At 31.9% G+C, this 16,427-nt stretch overlaps 2 protein-coding genes across 7 annotated transcripts in view; both read right to left on the bottom strand.

Moving 5' to 3' along the window:
• LOC105148133 (DENN domain-containing protein 1A) overlaps window positions 1-16,427 on the bottom strand; it is a 59,430-nt gene that overhangs the window by 29,604 nt on the left and 13,399 nt on the right. For 5 of the 6 annotated variants that reach the window (XR_015546491.1, XM_087410668.1, XM_087410679.1 and 2 more), the window contains 2 exons: window positions 5,050-5,151; window positions 4,724-4,951 (listed from right to left, as the gene is read on the bottom strand). Coding sequence is in view for 5 of the 6 variants with exons in the window: in XM_087410668.1 (XP_087266794.1) it covers window positions 4,724-4,951; window positions 5,050-5,151 (330 nt within the window). In the remaining variant the exon portion in view is untranslated. The remainder of the gene's footprint in view (window positions 1-4,723; window positions 4,952-5,049; window positions 5,152-16,427) is intronic. The other variant, XM_087410674.1, reaches the window with a different exon arrangement.
• LOC147910845 (uncharacterized) lies at window positions 10,754-15,338 on the bottom strand. The gene is made up of 2 exons (XM_087410719.1): window positions 14,687-15,338; window positions 10,754-14,601 (listed from the first exon to the last, which is right to left on the bottom strand). The coding sequence occupies exons 1-2, from the start codon at window positions 14,980-14,982 to the stop codon at window positions 14,556-14,558; spliced, it is 342 nt and encodes a 113-aa protein (XP_087266845.1). The 5' UTR covers window positions 14,983-15,338; the 3' UTR covers window positions 10,754-14,555.

Below are 16,427 nucleotides of genomic sequence, written 5' to 3'. Positions count from 1 at the left end.
TCTAATACAAACGGCTCCAGCATCCCCATTTAATGAATATTTTTTATTACTTAGTTAGCTCTCTAGATTGTGAAAAGTGTATCATTTTTTCAAAAATATTTTCTCCATAATTTATTTCAAACCAAGAATTGAAAACTTATGCATTTTGTAATTTGATTAATTATTTTATTATATATATTAATATTATTAATTAATATTATTAATATTATTAATATTTAGTTATATTATTGGGTGCATTAATTTTAAGGGATTTTTTAGTAAAAATACGGCTTTATTATAAAAAAAATGATCACAAATTGATCATTCAAAATATTGTCCATCGCTAGCCACTACTTTTTCCCATCCTTCTGGTAATAGATGGATTCTACGTCGAAAGAACACTCACAGACACATTTTTTGAGGCTATCCACGAATCGACTCATTTTTTCGCATTTTCATAAGAATGGAAACGCTGCTTAGACAGGCCATGAGTCATCAATCGAAATAAGTGGAAGAAGCAATATCTGGAGAATACGGCGGATGTGATAGGACATCTCAGTTAAGCACTTCTTGATCGGTTTCGCAAAATGTGACCGAGCGTTGTCGTGCTGAAAAATCTTTGTCGTGTCTTTTTGCATAAACTGGCCATTTTTGCTTCAATGCTTAGCTCAATTGCATCATTGTTGGTAGCGTTCCTCAGTAATGGTTTCGTTGGGGAGTAACTCATAATACACTACATCGAACTGATCCCACCAAATACAGAGCATGAGCTTGACGCCATGAATATTCGGCTTTGCCGTCGATGTTGATTCGCCTGGCCTGTACCATGATTTTTTGCGCTTCGGATTATCGTAGCGTATTCATTTTTCATCACGCGTCACGATACGATGCAAAAAATTTTTTCTTCTGTATCATTGAAGCAACAATTCACAGGTTATTTTGCGCCTTTCGACGTCCTTCAGTTCAACTCGTACGACACCCAATTTCCTTGATTTTTGAATCATTCCAGTGGTCTTCAAACGTCTGGATCGTTAATCGATCAACATTTTTAATGATTCTGCAAATTCTTCTTGCGTTTGACTCGGGTCTTGATCGAATAAAGCTTTCACTTCCTCATCTTCAAATTTTTTCAACTGGCCTGGATGTTTCTTGCCATCCGTGTCAAAATCATCTTTTTTATAGCGTTGAAATCAGTACTCATATGTTGAAATCGACGGAGTATAATCACCATAAGCTTCCAACAGTATTCATTGACTTCCAGCAACATTTTTCTTCAAATGGAAGCAAAAAAGCAAAGCTTCGCGCAAATTGCGTTTTCTTGGCACAAAATTTGACATATTCAATACTCAAAAAAACAATGTTGTTTATACTTCGGCAAAATGACACATACTGAAAATTAAAGCCACATGATGGTCCTTTGGACATAAAGATAACAACAATATGGTACGATGCGGTAGTACTAGTTATGCCATCTCTTGAAAATCCTTTAAAATTAATGCACACTTCCAATAGTAAATAAACCAAGGAACAAGATTCATTATTTTCTTAATTAATTATATCACATTAATAATATCACAAAATACAATCACGGGAAAAAGCAATTTTTTGCACGCGCGCGCGCACATCTCGAAAATACTAAATTCCTTATTGTGAACGCTGACTCAATTATACTTTCTTAAAACTTTATCTTTGATAACGGAGATATTTCGATTTTCAGACTTCACGCCATTTAAGGCAAACTGCTTCATCTTTTGGAAATGAAAAATATTTCACCGGAAGATTTTTTGTTTTTCGATAATAATTTTTACATGCACACTTTATTTTAAACTGTGATCACAAAATACAATCACTTTATAAACAGACATACTCACAGCCGTGATTTGCGATCATGGCTGTGTTCACTTTGCTGCTTACAATGCTTTAAGTGTTGTTTCATTTTTGTTATTTATTAAATTTAAACAAGGACAAAATCACTCGAGGCTGACGTAACTTGTTGACAGTCACGTGTTTACCCCTTCTTTTCCATATCTGCGCAACCGGGTTATCACCGGACGAGCGTACTCTTGTCTTTATTATAATTAAGCCTAGTCTACAATCAGATGGGAGACGTCGAATGTCGTGCGCATGCGCACAACCTTGATTTTTACATGTCGGATGTCAACTGTCGGCTGCCGTGCGTCATTTGGAAAATAGTCAGGTCCCATCTTTTACAATTAACGACATCCAACAAGCGTCATCCGACTTGATTGCAGACGAGGCTTTAAACATTGTTGGCTCTGAGCAAATTTTTGTAACTATCAATGAGCCCTGGGGGCCCGGAGATAATTGAAGAACGATTACCGTCAAATTAATAAAAATTAATAAAAATTAATAAAAATTAATATAAGTATTTTGATAATATATTATTAAATTCGTGATTTATTATATAAATGCTATTAGGTGTACAAAAAAGTTCTGAGCTTTAGATTTGATACAACCGAAATAACAATTTAAATTTTATATATCTTCCCGCCCTTTTGCGGTTTTAAAGCGTTAACATTTGGCCTTCTAAAATGTCATACGATTTGGCGTTTGATGCACATAATCTCAAAAATCAGTAGTGTTCACGATGGCAATAACAAAAGAGCATATTCGATTTTCCATCCACTTCGCGTTTCATCTGAAGAAAAATGCTACTGAAGCCACTGCAATGATTTGTGCTGCATATGGAGAGAACGCTGTAAGTCATGCTACATGTAAAAGACGGTATCAAAAGTTTCGCAAAGGAGATTTCAGTCTTAAAGATGAATCGCGTGCTGGACGCCCTGAAAAGATTGAAACGGACGAATTGCAAGCACTGCTGGATATAAACTCTGCGCAAACTGAAAAGGAGCTTGCAGAACAGCTTGGCGTTACGCAGCAAGCCATTTCCGTACGATTACATACGATGTTTTGATTGAATTTTACAAAAAAAAGCTCAGAACTTTTTTGTACACCTAATAAATAAATAAGTATGCATACTTTTCATGCTATAATATCTTATATTGAAAAATTACAATTTTTTATCTATAGTTACCATCTCTATTGAAAAATCAAACTCGGATGATAATATTAAAATCACAGTTTTAAAAATCGAGTATTATTAAGTTTTAAACATATATATATGTTTAAACAAAACTAATAGATCATGAAATTACCGTATGAAGTATCGTATTATCAGTTTCTTACTCTTAATCTTAACTTAAATTTTAACAGTCGCGTAAACTTTTGTAAGCATCAACCATCTTCAATAGTATCTCGTCGGTGCTGCTGATCACGCGTGTGACGCTGTATTTCAAAAGTGAAAAGAGAAATATTACGAAATAAGAAATATGCTGGGATCTCTTTGGTAAATTATCATTAAAATATTTTTTCCTACATAATTTTTATTTTCATAAATAATTAAATTAAATTTTCTAATTATTAACATATAATCTATAATACACTAAATATAACTAACTAATTATAATATGATATAATTGCAATATGGACAATGGCTTTCCATTGTCCATATTATCTTTGAATTCTTAGAATGCTATTATTGATGCGTTTTTCAAGGGTTTCTCCAGTAGATTCTTTCACTAAAAAAGTAACAAAAAAATGATCAAATATGTGACTCGGCAAAGTAAAATTCTATATTATAAGTTTTACATTATTTTCATGAGTAATTAAATTAAATTTGTGTTATTATTAACATATAGTCTACAATAATTTACAACAATTACAATATAATATAGAATATAAACAATAGCTTTCCGTGTTACCTTTAAATATGTAATAATCATATTGTAATTACTGTCAATTATATTATTGCAGACTGTAATATGTTAATAATAGAAAATTTAATATTAAAAATATTATGGCTCAAATGATTAATAATTAATTCAATAAATGAAAGGAATCAACGCGAGTTAAATTATTTTTGTCAATATTTTAATGCCATTATAAACAAACGTTTTGACCTTTTAGGTTTTTTTTAGTTTTAATTAAAATCTAAATAATAAAAGTCAATTATAAATTAAAAGTGGTAACACGAACATATTCTAACTTATAGGTGCTTTTTAAGAATAAATAACGCTGATTACAATGATTCGTTCAAAAATCAATTCATCTAAGTGGTTTTCATTATATTGGATTATACAATTGTGTTCTGTAACTTCCTGTCAATATAGTGTAGGCTTCAATCTGTCAAATTTAAATCTCATCCTGCGGCTTTATAAAAAAAACGTTTGTTTATAAAAGTTTACATTAAAATATTGACAATAATAACTTGCTTTAGCTCGTTAGCTCCTTTTATTTATTAAATAGAAAATTTAATTTAATTACTCACGAAAATGAAAATTATGTAAAACTTACAATATAGAATTTTAGTTTGCCGAGTCATATATTTGATTATCTTTTTTGTTCTTCTTTCTTAGTGAATGAATCTGCTGGAAAAACCACTTTAAAAAACGAATCAATAATAGCATTTCAAATATGGAAATGGCTATTGTTCACATTGTAATTATCATTTGTAATTATTATCAATTATATTCTTGCGGACTATAATATGTTAATAAAAAATTTTATTAGTTATGAAAATGAAAATTGAATTGTAGAAAAAAAATTTTACAATAATAATTGGCTGCAATTGGCGCAGATGATTCGATCATTGAAATCGCCTTAAGAATCGACTCGAAATGTGCAACTAATTCAGAGCACGGCATTGTATCTATAACACACTTACTTGTTGGAAAATTTGTAATTCTAACATTTTTCGTAAAAAGGGTTGCATGGAAGATGGCCTACTTTCAACAAATGCATTTTGATTAAACGTGATACGCTCACCCTGCTGTAAAGTTAATGCTTCTCTATAACCTGCGGTTAATTGCACTAATGCCCGCAGGAATGCCCTTGATACGCCATCTCCAAGAAGAGCCGATCTATTGCGTAACGCTTTCTTTAAATTCGTCACCTACAACACAGAAATTTTTTACTTTATTATTTAAGGCATTTATTAATCCTTAAAGATACATATATTAGTGTATCATAGCACTATATCGCTTTACGCACTACATCTTGAGGTAAAGACTCCAAATCTTGAAATGGTGACTCAATTGTATTATTATCAGCATCTAATATAACAACTTCTCCTAAATCACTTTTCGGTACTTTCTGCAAAAAATATTATACAAATATTATATACTTATACTGTTAATAAGTAACGTTCATAAATATTATAATAGTAACATCTTTGTCGCATTTTACGAAAAATTAAATATCTCGATGAAAAAAGTCGTAGAGAAGATTTCGAATATGCATTTTAAAGCTAAGATTTTAAAAGCGTAAAGGACTTTAAAATCGCGTTTGAATTTTTTTGTTCTTAAATTATATAAAATTGAAAATTAATATTTTTGTCTTACTTTGAAGCGCTGCAGTTTGATGAAACATTTTAGAACAAAATTTAATATAAAAGAATTTTAAAGTAATCATTCTAAACTTTAAAATGCTTTTAAAAGAAAAATTAGTACAATGATTTTTCGCAGATATCGAATTTTTTTATTGTGTAAAATTTTATTGTATAAAACCACTTACTTTTTCTAAAATATTTTGTAATTTCGGAACTTATGGAAACAAAAGAGAAAAATGTTTATCATAATGTGCTTAATTCGTATAAATTTTTTCTAAATTTTTTAAAAACTTTTTTGACTCTCAATTTTAAAATAAGTTTTACACAACATTTCATACGGCAAAAAAATTTCATATCTTTGCGAAAAATCATCGTACTAAGCTGTTTCAAAAAGCGTTTTTAAGCATAGAAAAATTACTTTAAAATACTTTTATATTAAATTTTGTTCTAAATGATGTTTCCCAATGATGTTTCATTAAACAGCGGTTAGTAAGAAAAATATTGTAAAAAAATATCAATTTTTAAATTTATGTGATTTAGGACAAAATATAGAAAAAAATTCAAACGAAGATCTAAGAAGATCCTCTTAAATCTTTTGTATTATCGTTTAAATACAATAATTTTTGTATAACAATTACTTGTCTTCTCTTTTAGAGGATTTGCAAATCCTTTTCCAGGATTAAACTATACGCATTGATACATGCTGTGAGATGGAGTTTATGCCGAGAACAAAAAAAATTGTTTAAATCTTTACACTTTCTTATTCCAATATGGTGTAGAGCTGTCATAACATTTGTTCGACATAAAAGCTTTGTAATTTGTATCTACGAAATTGAGGGACTGAATTCTATAATAGGATACGTGTGGATGTTGCGGGATAAGTAATGTCCGCCTAATTTTGGATATCGTTCTAATTTCGATTTTGACGATTGATTCTTGTAGAGAATTTCATAACGCATCTTTTTGTGTTTAAACCAAATTTGTAATTTTTATATTTTCAAGTTATGAACAGAGAAAAAAATAATTTTAAAATGAAAAAATTTCAATGCATTTTTGTTTTCAATTCGGCATATCTCAGCCAAATATGAATATTTTTCTTTGAAACTGTTACAGAATAAACTTCTACATGCAGTAGCATTCAAAAGTATTTTTTCAGTAACATTTTTATTAATTTATCTACAGCGGACGTTGATCCGACACAAACATGGATGGCGTTGTTATTACAGGGTAAGGTAACAATTTGTGTTACACTGAAATCGTACATTAAAAGATTAATTCTTTATTTATTGACAAATATCTATACGAATAAAAAATATTTTGTTGGTTGAAAGAATAAAGCAAATACACTGTTCACAACATATGTTCACAATAAAAAAAAATATCAAAATAATTATGGAACAAATGTGTAAGAGACTTAATTTTATAATGAAATTTTTTGATTTTATAATCACGGTACATAGATGGGACATTGAATCTATGAGCTTCTCTATCTTGACCATTCTTGCAAAACAGCGTGTAACTCTCGTCTATGCGAAAAATTTCGACGTCATGTCCGTGTGTCATCCTTCTCTAAAAAATGTTTTAGAGTTAGAGTCCGAACTTTAAGCTAGGCAAATCCAAAATTTTAATTTTGTTTTATTTTAAAAAGTCTTTTACAAATTGAGAAGAAAGCTTTGGATCGTTGTCTTGTTGAAATCTTTTGGGCATTTTTTTTATCATAAAGTAGCATGACTTCAAGATGTCTCAATAAGCAAATTAGTTCATTATTGTCTCTAAGAATCAAGGAACCTGTCTCATTTCTGGGAAAATCCCCAGACCATAACGCAAAATTCATCATGTTTTATGAGTTAATTTCCGAACATCATTTTTTTTTATTTTTAGGACGGCGGATGTTAGGTATCATCAGAGGAAAAGAGATCGAACTTGCTCTCATCACGACTTTAACCTATACTTTAACCTAATCATCTTTTGTCCATGCCAAATGTTTCTTTACAAATACAAGTTTAACTTTTCGCTAAGTTTGAATTTTTACGCTAATCATTGGCGTAATTCTTAAATGGGATCTTCCCATTTAAAACTATATCTGTCAAGCGACGTTTTATACTTGAAACATGTAGCTTGCAACCGAAATTTCCCTATAAATCATTCCTTATTTCCTTGGCTATTTTATGTGGATCAGCACTAGATCTCATTCGAATAATTTTGTCCATTCTTTCTGCTGTCTTGCGTCAACTACTATTTGATTTGTTTACATTTTCAGTTAACCTCTTTTTTATACGAGAAATTTACAAGTTGCTGAGATAGACTAAAACGCTTTGCAATTGCACAGACTGAGTTTCTTCGGAGTACGGCGTTTAAAATATACTCTTTCATCCAATTCTATTGGATAATCTGCATTTTGGTATCATTAAACTTATATAAACAAATGCCTACCTACATAAACATTTTAATTATTAGGTGTTGGAATTAATTCGTAGCGTTTTACAAGTGATGGGAAGTACTTTCATTAATGTATTTTTTAATGCTCATGTGAAATAAATAACATTCTTTCATTAAAAAACGCTACGAATTAATTCCAACACCTAATACATAATCATATACTTGCTATTTATACTAATTATTGCTAATATAAAATTCTTATGATCCATCATATTATGAATATTTATTGAAAAATAAAGAACTAATCTTTCTATATAATACAATTTCAGTAGCACAAATCAAACTCTTTCCTGCAACGCCACCTATATTTGTCAGATTAACGTAAATATAATATAAATGTCACAAAATATTTTTGAGAGCTACTATATTTCTCAAAATATAGAATATATATAAAAAGTTTACGAAACATTTCACATTTGCATGTCAAATTTTTCGAAATATTTTTCTCAAATTCGTAATAATAACGATAATAATAATTTTATTCATTCGATCACAAAAGTTGTACAAATTTTCAAATTATCAACTTTTACCTATACTATCATTTTGTTTATTAATTAAGGACATTTCTTTTGGAAAGTTTTAGCTCTTTAAACATTAAGATAGTAATGATGATTTATACGTCGATGCGATTATTTATAATAGTAAACAATAAATTAAGTTGAAAAAGATTTTTGAAGTCTTTATATTTTGTTTTGATACATTATTGGCCTAGTTTACATCGTGCACTTGATATGGGTACTAGTAACTTTCTAATAATTAATAGAATAATCTTAATTTCGGCGATATGTTGAAACATATATTATACATGATATATGTATTATATTTAATTAATCATTGATGTATATTGTACCAAATTAATAGTACATCATTCTTTAAATACATTGTTGAAATTAAAATAATTTAATAGGAAGTTAGTACGTGTATCAAATGCACGATGTAAATTAAGTCATTGCTGCCTCTGTTTCGTGGAGAACGGTTCAGACTTTTGGATTGTGCGCTATGTAATCGCATCGATAATATAAATCGTCATTATTTTACAACCTTAATGTTTAAAGAACTAAAACTTTCCAAAAAAACTTCCTTAACTAAAAAACAAAATTGTAATACAGGTAATACAGTTGACAATTCGAAAATTTGTACAACTTTTGTGATCGAATGAATAAAACAACAAATTCGGAAGAAATATTTTGAAAAATTCGGCAACATTTCGAAAATTTTTTATGTGCCCTATATTTCAAGAAATATGTTGAAGTTTGTTCTGTGAAAGTTTAAAAAAAAATATTCATATTTTTGGCTGAAATATAACGAATCGAACACAAAAATGTATTAAAATTTTTTCATTTTACAAATTTTTTTTTTCGTACAAATTATTTTTTTCGTTTTTATAATTCGAAAACAAAAAAGTTATAAATTTGGTTTAAACACAGAAAAAATGTGCTATAAAATTCTCTACGAGAATCAAATGTCAAAATCAAAATTAAAGTAATGTTTAAAATTAACTCGGCGGATAATATTAGGTCGAGTCATAAATAACTTCCGATGCGGCTAGATAGCATCTATGTTCGTATCTACCCACTATAAGTCACTGGGACAAACAAGCTTTTTGCTTTCACTAAATAGATAAGGGTTCAGTTAGTCTTCTGACAACTGTTTTGTGTGGTGCACGTTTCATTAAACTGTTGTTCATAATCCCTAAAGTGGAGAGTGAAAAAGTGCATATTCGTCATGTGATGCTTTGGGAATTTAAACAGGGCAATAATGTTAAGGCGACAGCTGACAAAATATGCAGTGTATACGGTGAAGGTCTAATAAGCGATCGGGCAGTTAGAAATTGATTTACCAAATTCCGTTTCCAAATTTCTTCCAGTCCAAACCAACTACATTTTACAAGGAAGGAATTGATAAGCTGCCAGGAAGATGGGAGAAGGTCATACATAATATTGGTGAATACATAATAAATTAATATAACTTTATTATTTAATGGAAGCAAAATAAATGTCTGATAAAAAAAACGGAAGTTATTTATGACTCGACCTAATACTTAAAAAGACCGCGAAATCTACGCGTACTCTTATAGAATTCAGCCCTTCAATCGATTCAAAAATTAATAGTATTTACATGAATAAATAACATAAAAATCTTTAGAGAATTAGACTTATTATTAGACATCTAATTAAAATGCTATTGTTCTACAAAAACAATATAACAGAATTCACGCCAAATTAGACTTGCTATACGTCGATTGTTAAGCCTCCATAAAAGAAATATTTTCACCAAGTTTTAAGAGGATCTTAAAGTGAAGTCTGAACTCCGATGAGGTTATCAAATGTTGCTGTTTTTCCAGCGCATCAATATTTTTATATACTATTATACTAATATCTCACGCAGACTATGATACATCGCATTCGTGTCAATTTTCGTATAATAAATTTGTCGCAATAAAGTGTAATTCCAAGAACTCGTTGCTTGTTCATGCGAACTATGTGTCTGCGGACCACAATTTCATAAATACAGATTGCAAAGCTTTTATATCAAGCGAATGTTGTTACGATATTGACACAGCTCTAATGCTATATTAGACTAAGAAATGATAAAGAAGATTTCATTTTAAACCTTTTGTAATTCTTGATATAAACTCTACCTCATGTATTAATGCATGTGCTTTAATCCTTGAAAATGATTTTCAAATTTACAAGGAAAAAAGTAATTGTTATACCAAAATTATTGCATTTAGTCGGTAATATAAACAACTTTAGGATTCTCTTAACCTGCTATCATCATTACGATAGTGGACGATAAGAATCCATTTCTCGTGTCCTGTTTCATGTCGTTAAACATTTTAATTCCCTTGTATTACACTTTCTACACTTTCTATACTGTTAACATTAGTTTTTAAAGCGCATTTTACACAAAAATCCGCTTATTGGATTTTCCTTTTTTCTAATATACGTGTCTTGGTTTTCAATTTTATTTGAGATCTTATTCGCCTCATTTAAACATTAGGTGAACTGTTAAAAAATAACTGGCTAAAAAATAAAAATAGTTATTGCATTTTTTTTATCCGAGGAAAAATTGATCTATAAATTAAAAAAATATTAATAGTGTAAAATAAGCGACAACACGAGAGAAATATCAGGGCGTTCCAGGATTCGAACTAAAGCCTAATCTCCTTCATATTGGAGATAAACTTCCGTCCTGACCATGAGTCACATAGCCCTAACACTGATAGTTTCTCTGTTGTGCCTATTTCTTCTAAGTTTCTTATAATAGTATGTATGGGGGAACAAAATAAATTTAAAACATGAATTTCATATTTTTATTAATCTGAAGACACGATAGTGTTTCAGTGCTAAGACATGGCGTGAGACACTGCCGTTGGTAAGAATATACGTGATGCTTGAATAGAACCTAAGCAATTACCTTTTTATTATTCCAACTCAAAGTAATAATAGTAGTTTTAATTCTTCTTCAAAAATATTCTTATTAAAAGTCTTTTTATTCTAACCCAAGTAACGACAGCTTCAACTCTTTGTCAAAAATTATTACTTTTCAAAGAAAACTATTGTACCAAATTAAAAATTAAAACCCAAATGACATAAATTTAACTAACCAAATTAAATTCTAAATCAAATTAAAAAATAAACCAAGGTATTATCTTTGTTATTTATTCTAATATTGGGAGTACAAATTAGTTCGGTCCGTTTTCCAAAAGATGGCTCCGGTTGTTGTGAATGGTTCATAGTGACAGCTGATTTTGGCATTTTCAGAGAGGTTAGATATCTGCTAATAATATTCAGTTTATATCGCTTTGAGTTTCATACAAAAATCTTGATTTTTACTGTGTTTGAAATGTCGAATTTTGTGTTAATCAAGCAGCATTTGCGGGAGGTTCTAATTTTCTGCTTTAATTGGAAGAAAAGTGCAGCTGAAGCCCATCGAATGCTTGTCGAAGTTTATGGTGACTGCTCCAACTAATAAATCTTGTAGGGAATGGTTTCGACATTTCAAGGATGGAGATTTCAGCGTTGAAGACAAGCCTCGCTCTGGACAGCCAAAAAAATTCGAAGACAAAGAATTAGAGGCATTACTCGAAGAAGATCAGAATCAAACGCAAGAGAAGCTTGCAGAATCATTGGGAGTAACTCAACAAGCCGTTTCTGCACGATTGAAAGCCATAGGAATAATTCAAAAACAAGGAAATTGGGTGCCTTATGAACTGAAACCGAGAGACGTTGAAAGGCGATTTTTCACTTGCGAACAGCTGATTCAAAGACAACAAAGAAAAGGTTTTTTGCATCGAATTGTGACTGGAGATAAGAAGTGGATATTCTACGACAACCCCAAGAAGAAAAAATACTACGCTAAGCCCGGTCAATCGTTGACCTCAACATCAACACCAAAGCCGAACATTCATGGTTCGAAGATCATGCTCTATATCTGGTAGGACCAAAAGGGTGTTGTTTACTATGAGTTGCTGAAACCTGGCGATTCCATTACGGGCGATCGGTATCGGCTACAATTGATTCGTTTGAGCCGTGCATTGCGAAAAAAACCGCCGGAATACGAGCAAAGACATGATAAAGTTATTTTTCTTCATGACAATGCTCGGCCTCATGCCGCAAAAATCGTAAAAAAATATTTGGAAACGCTCAAAAGGGATGTTTTACTGCATCCGCCATATTCTCCGGACATTGCTCCTTCTGATTACTGGTTGTTCCGAAGGATGCAGCATGATTTGGCAAGTCATCGGTTCACTTCTGCAGAAATCGAAAATTGGCTCCGAATTGGATCGCCTCCAAAGACGAGTCATTTTTTCGAGATGGAATTCGAAAATTGCCTGAGAGATGGGAAAAAGTAGTAGCCAGCGATAGACAATGCTTTAATTAATCTGTTCATTCATTTTGTTTTGAAATAAAAATAAATGTATTTTTGAACACAAAAAAACGGACCGAACTAATTTGTACTCCCAATAATATCATTTGTATAAAAGATTTGATATCAATAAATGGTGCCAAGTTAAATCCCATATCAACCAAATTAAATAAAAAATATAATCCAAGTGATACTATCTTTAATTTTTGTATAATAAAACCTAAATATAGTATATCTTTTCATATTGAAGGGTTTTCTAATCCAAATTGCTTTAATTCTTTTTATATGAAATTTTTATATCGCAATTCATTCAAAGACATTTTCTCTTGCAACTAAAGTAGTATTTATTAATTCTCCTTCAAAACATTATTCAAAACTGCGTTTATCACAAAACTGCGTTAGCTTGTCCATTCAAGTGTTACTACAAAAAATTAAAGAAGTAACACGAACTTGCATCACATCTGTTTTTTCAACAAAAAATTTAACTTGTAGAGCTTTTTAAATTTCAAGACCCTGCATAATAAATGGAAAAATTCGGTCGACATTCTAATTCTTAACCAATTTAAAAATTTTTCTTTTAATTCATTCGAAATTGAATGAATTAAAAGCCTATTCTGCGTAAATTTTGATTACAGTCCAAAGTGAAAATTGCCGAAGTGAGCAGAACAAATCAAAATTATACGATAACGACTATTGGATCGGCCATTTTTATGCAAAATGGGCTTTCAATTCATTCAATTTCGAGTAAATTAAAAGACTTCAAAATTGGTTAAAATTAGAGTGTCGGCCGAATTTTGTCCACAAAGGTATTTTTTTGCCTATCTGTGCTTTGATGGCTTAAAAGTGTTCAAAAAAATCTGATGTTATTTTTTAAAAATATTGAACCATTTTAAAGGATGTCACGATTAAATTTCAAAAATTGTTAAAATAACAACCACCCTAATATATACATATACATATATATATATATATACCGGGTGTCTCAGAGCACCCGTACCACCCTTTTAAAAGGTAGGGATGTGTTTGTACAAAAAAATGGTTCAGACAAAATTTGCAGGATTTCGGGAGATCTATCTGATGGTGACCTTGAATTTGACCTTGAGGTCGACCTTGGGCATAACTCAAGGTCAAAGTACCGTTTTACAAATGTAAACCCTTATTCATGACATCACAAATGAAAATAGCGGAAAATTTTACATCCGAATACGTTATCAAGCCTAGGTCAAAATTACCCTTAGAGGTCATATGGAGGTCAAGTTACTTTTAGAGCACCCGTACCAACCTTCTAAAAGATATGGATGTGTTTGTACAAAAAATAGTTCAAACAATACTAGGTATTTACATAGCTATGATGCATCCATCTGCTGGTGAATTTGAATTCTACCTTTAGATTCATTTGTAGTCGTGTACATTGATTTTTAAAGATTCCTAATTATCAAGATCTTGAACAGTCGATGCCGCCTGTGTCAGCGTTACCCAAGATGTACCACGTGGAGGTCACAAAGTCGGACTTACACCTCGTCGGGGTGCTTTTTTAAGGTGGTTCCCCTTGCCGTCACCTTTATTCGTACGCATGTGTTCAGTCTAGATTTTCGAAGTGTCCTCCACGTGCATGTATGCAGGCTGTTATTCTTCGTTGAAAATCATCCGTCACCCGACGAATTTTGACAGGATCTAGAGACTGAATGGCTTCTCGAATTCTGTTCTTCATGTCTTCTGAAGTCGTAGGTCGTTCGCGGTATACGAGGTCTTTTATTTTTCCCCACAAATAAAAATCCAAAATTGTAAGATTCGGTGATCGTGGTGGCCAGTTATGTGGACCATAATTTACCTATCCATTGGCCGCGAAATATGCGGTTCAGTTGTTGACGAGCAATGACAGACGTGTGGGCTGGACATCCATCCTGTTGAAACCACATATTTAGACGTAGTTGAAGTGGAATATCTTCAAGTAAACGTGAGAGTTCGTTTTCGAGTAAATCGACATACAGAAAACGGTTTAGATTTTCTTCAAAGAAAAATGGTCCGACGATATGCATATCAACAATTCCGCACCAAACATTGACTTTCCAGATACGTTGATGATCGATTTCTCGATACCAATGTGGATTCTCTTGCGCCCAATAACGGAGATTATGTGTGTTCACTTCGCCGTCACTTTTGAAGGTGCACTCAACAGAAAACAAGATACTTCTATGGAAAGTAGGTAATTGTTGAGTAATCCAATTACAGAATATCAGTCTTTGTCTATGATCGTCCAATGTCATGGCCTGGTGAAGTGACATTCGATATGGATGAAATGAATTTTCTCGCAAAATTCTACTGATAGTGCTTCTACTTATTCCACTATCTCTTTCTCGTCTTCTTAAAGAATCGGTAGGATTTACAAGAGCAGAAGCAACGTTAATATCTCATTAATTATTGCGAGCATTACAAAATGGTAGAGGACTTTTCTACTCTATTTAGTCCACTCTACCTGCTCGGAAGAAGTGGGGCCGTATATTCATGACACCCTGCACACACACACACACACACACACACACACACACACACACACACACACACACACACACACACACACACACACACACACACACACACACACACACACACAATATATATATATATATATATATATATATATATATATACATACACATTATATATTAGTACAAGGGCAAGTCAATAAGTTCTTAGAGAATCTGTCAGAGGGCATTCGCAGAGTCATGTCACATTACTTTTTGACGAGTAGCATCTTTCAGCTGATTACTGTCAAATTTTGAGCGGAATTTATCGCGTGGTTTCATTTCTGTAGACGATTAAAGTGAACAACTTTTGTATTTTTGTGCAAAATGGAAAAAAAGAAGTTTCGTGCAGTGATGGAGGAAAAAACTATCGGCAAGATAGGTAGAGCGTTTGCTCACTGTGGACCATAAGCGCGACCGTGTGACGATTTCAAGACAATGTTTGTGGAGATGTTTCATTATTATGGACATGAATCCACTTACTTTATACCCGACGAAAGAACAGTCAAAATAATGGACTTCACCGAGTGAACCAGCTCCGAAGAAGGCGCAGACCGTGAAGTCGGCCGGAAAGGTGATGGCCATAGTTTTTTGGGATGCACGCGATATAATTCATATCGATTACCTTCCGAAGCAAACGATCAATTGCGATTACTACGCAGCCTTATTGGACCGTTTCAATAATCTTTTAAAGAAAAATTCAATGATCTTTTAAAGAAAAAATGTCCCCATTTGGCGAAGAAGGAAGTGCTCTTCCATCAAGACATTCATATGTACGTGCCCGGCATCGATAGCCAAATTCAACGAATTCCGCTACGAATTCCCCATCCAGCATATTCGATCCAGATTTAGCCCCCTGCGATTATTTTCTGTTTCTAATCCTGAAGAAATGATTCGAAGGAAAGACATTCATCACCAGAGAGCAGTTGCTCATCGCCGAAACAGAGGCTTATTTTGAAAGGTTGGACAAATCATATTATTCGGACGGTTTGAAAAAGTTAGAAAATCGTTGGATGAAGTGTATCGAGCTGAAAGGAGACTGTGTTAAGAAAAATAAAAATGAATCGATAAAAAAAAGTGTTTTACTATGTTTTTCTAAAAACTTATTGACTTGCCCTCGTGTGTGTGTGTGTGTGTGTGTGTGTGTGTGTGTGTGTGTGTGTGTGTGTGTGTGTACCGGCGAAGTCTTGTTCGTATAATTCGCG

Source organism: Acromyrmex echinatior, chromosome 1 (assembly GCF_024713525.1).
Source record: "Acromyrmex echinatior isolate Ae372 chromosome 1, ASM2471352v2, whole genome shotgun sequence".
Classification (NCBI taxonomy): domain Eukaryota; kingdom Metazoa; phylum Arthropoda; class Insecta; order Hymenoptera; family Formicidae; genus Acromyrmex; species Acromyrmex echinatior.
Note: the sequence above shows the minus strand (reverse complement) of the source record. Positions and strands in the feature narration are given on the sequence as shown.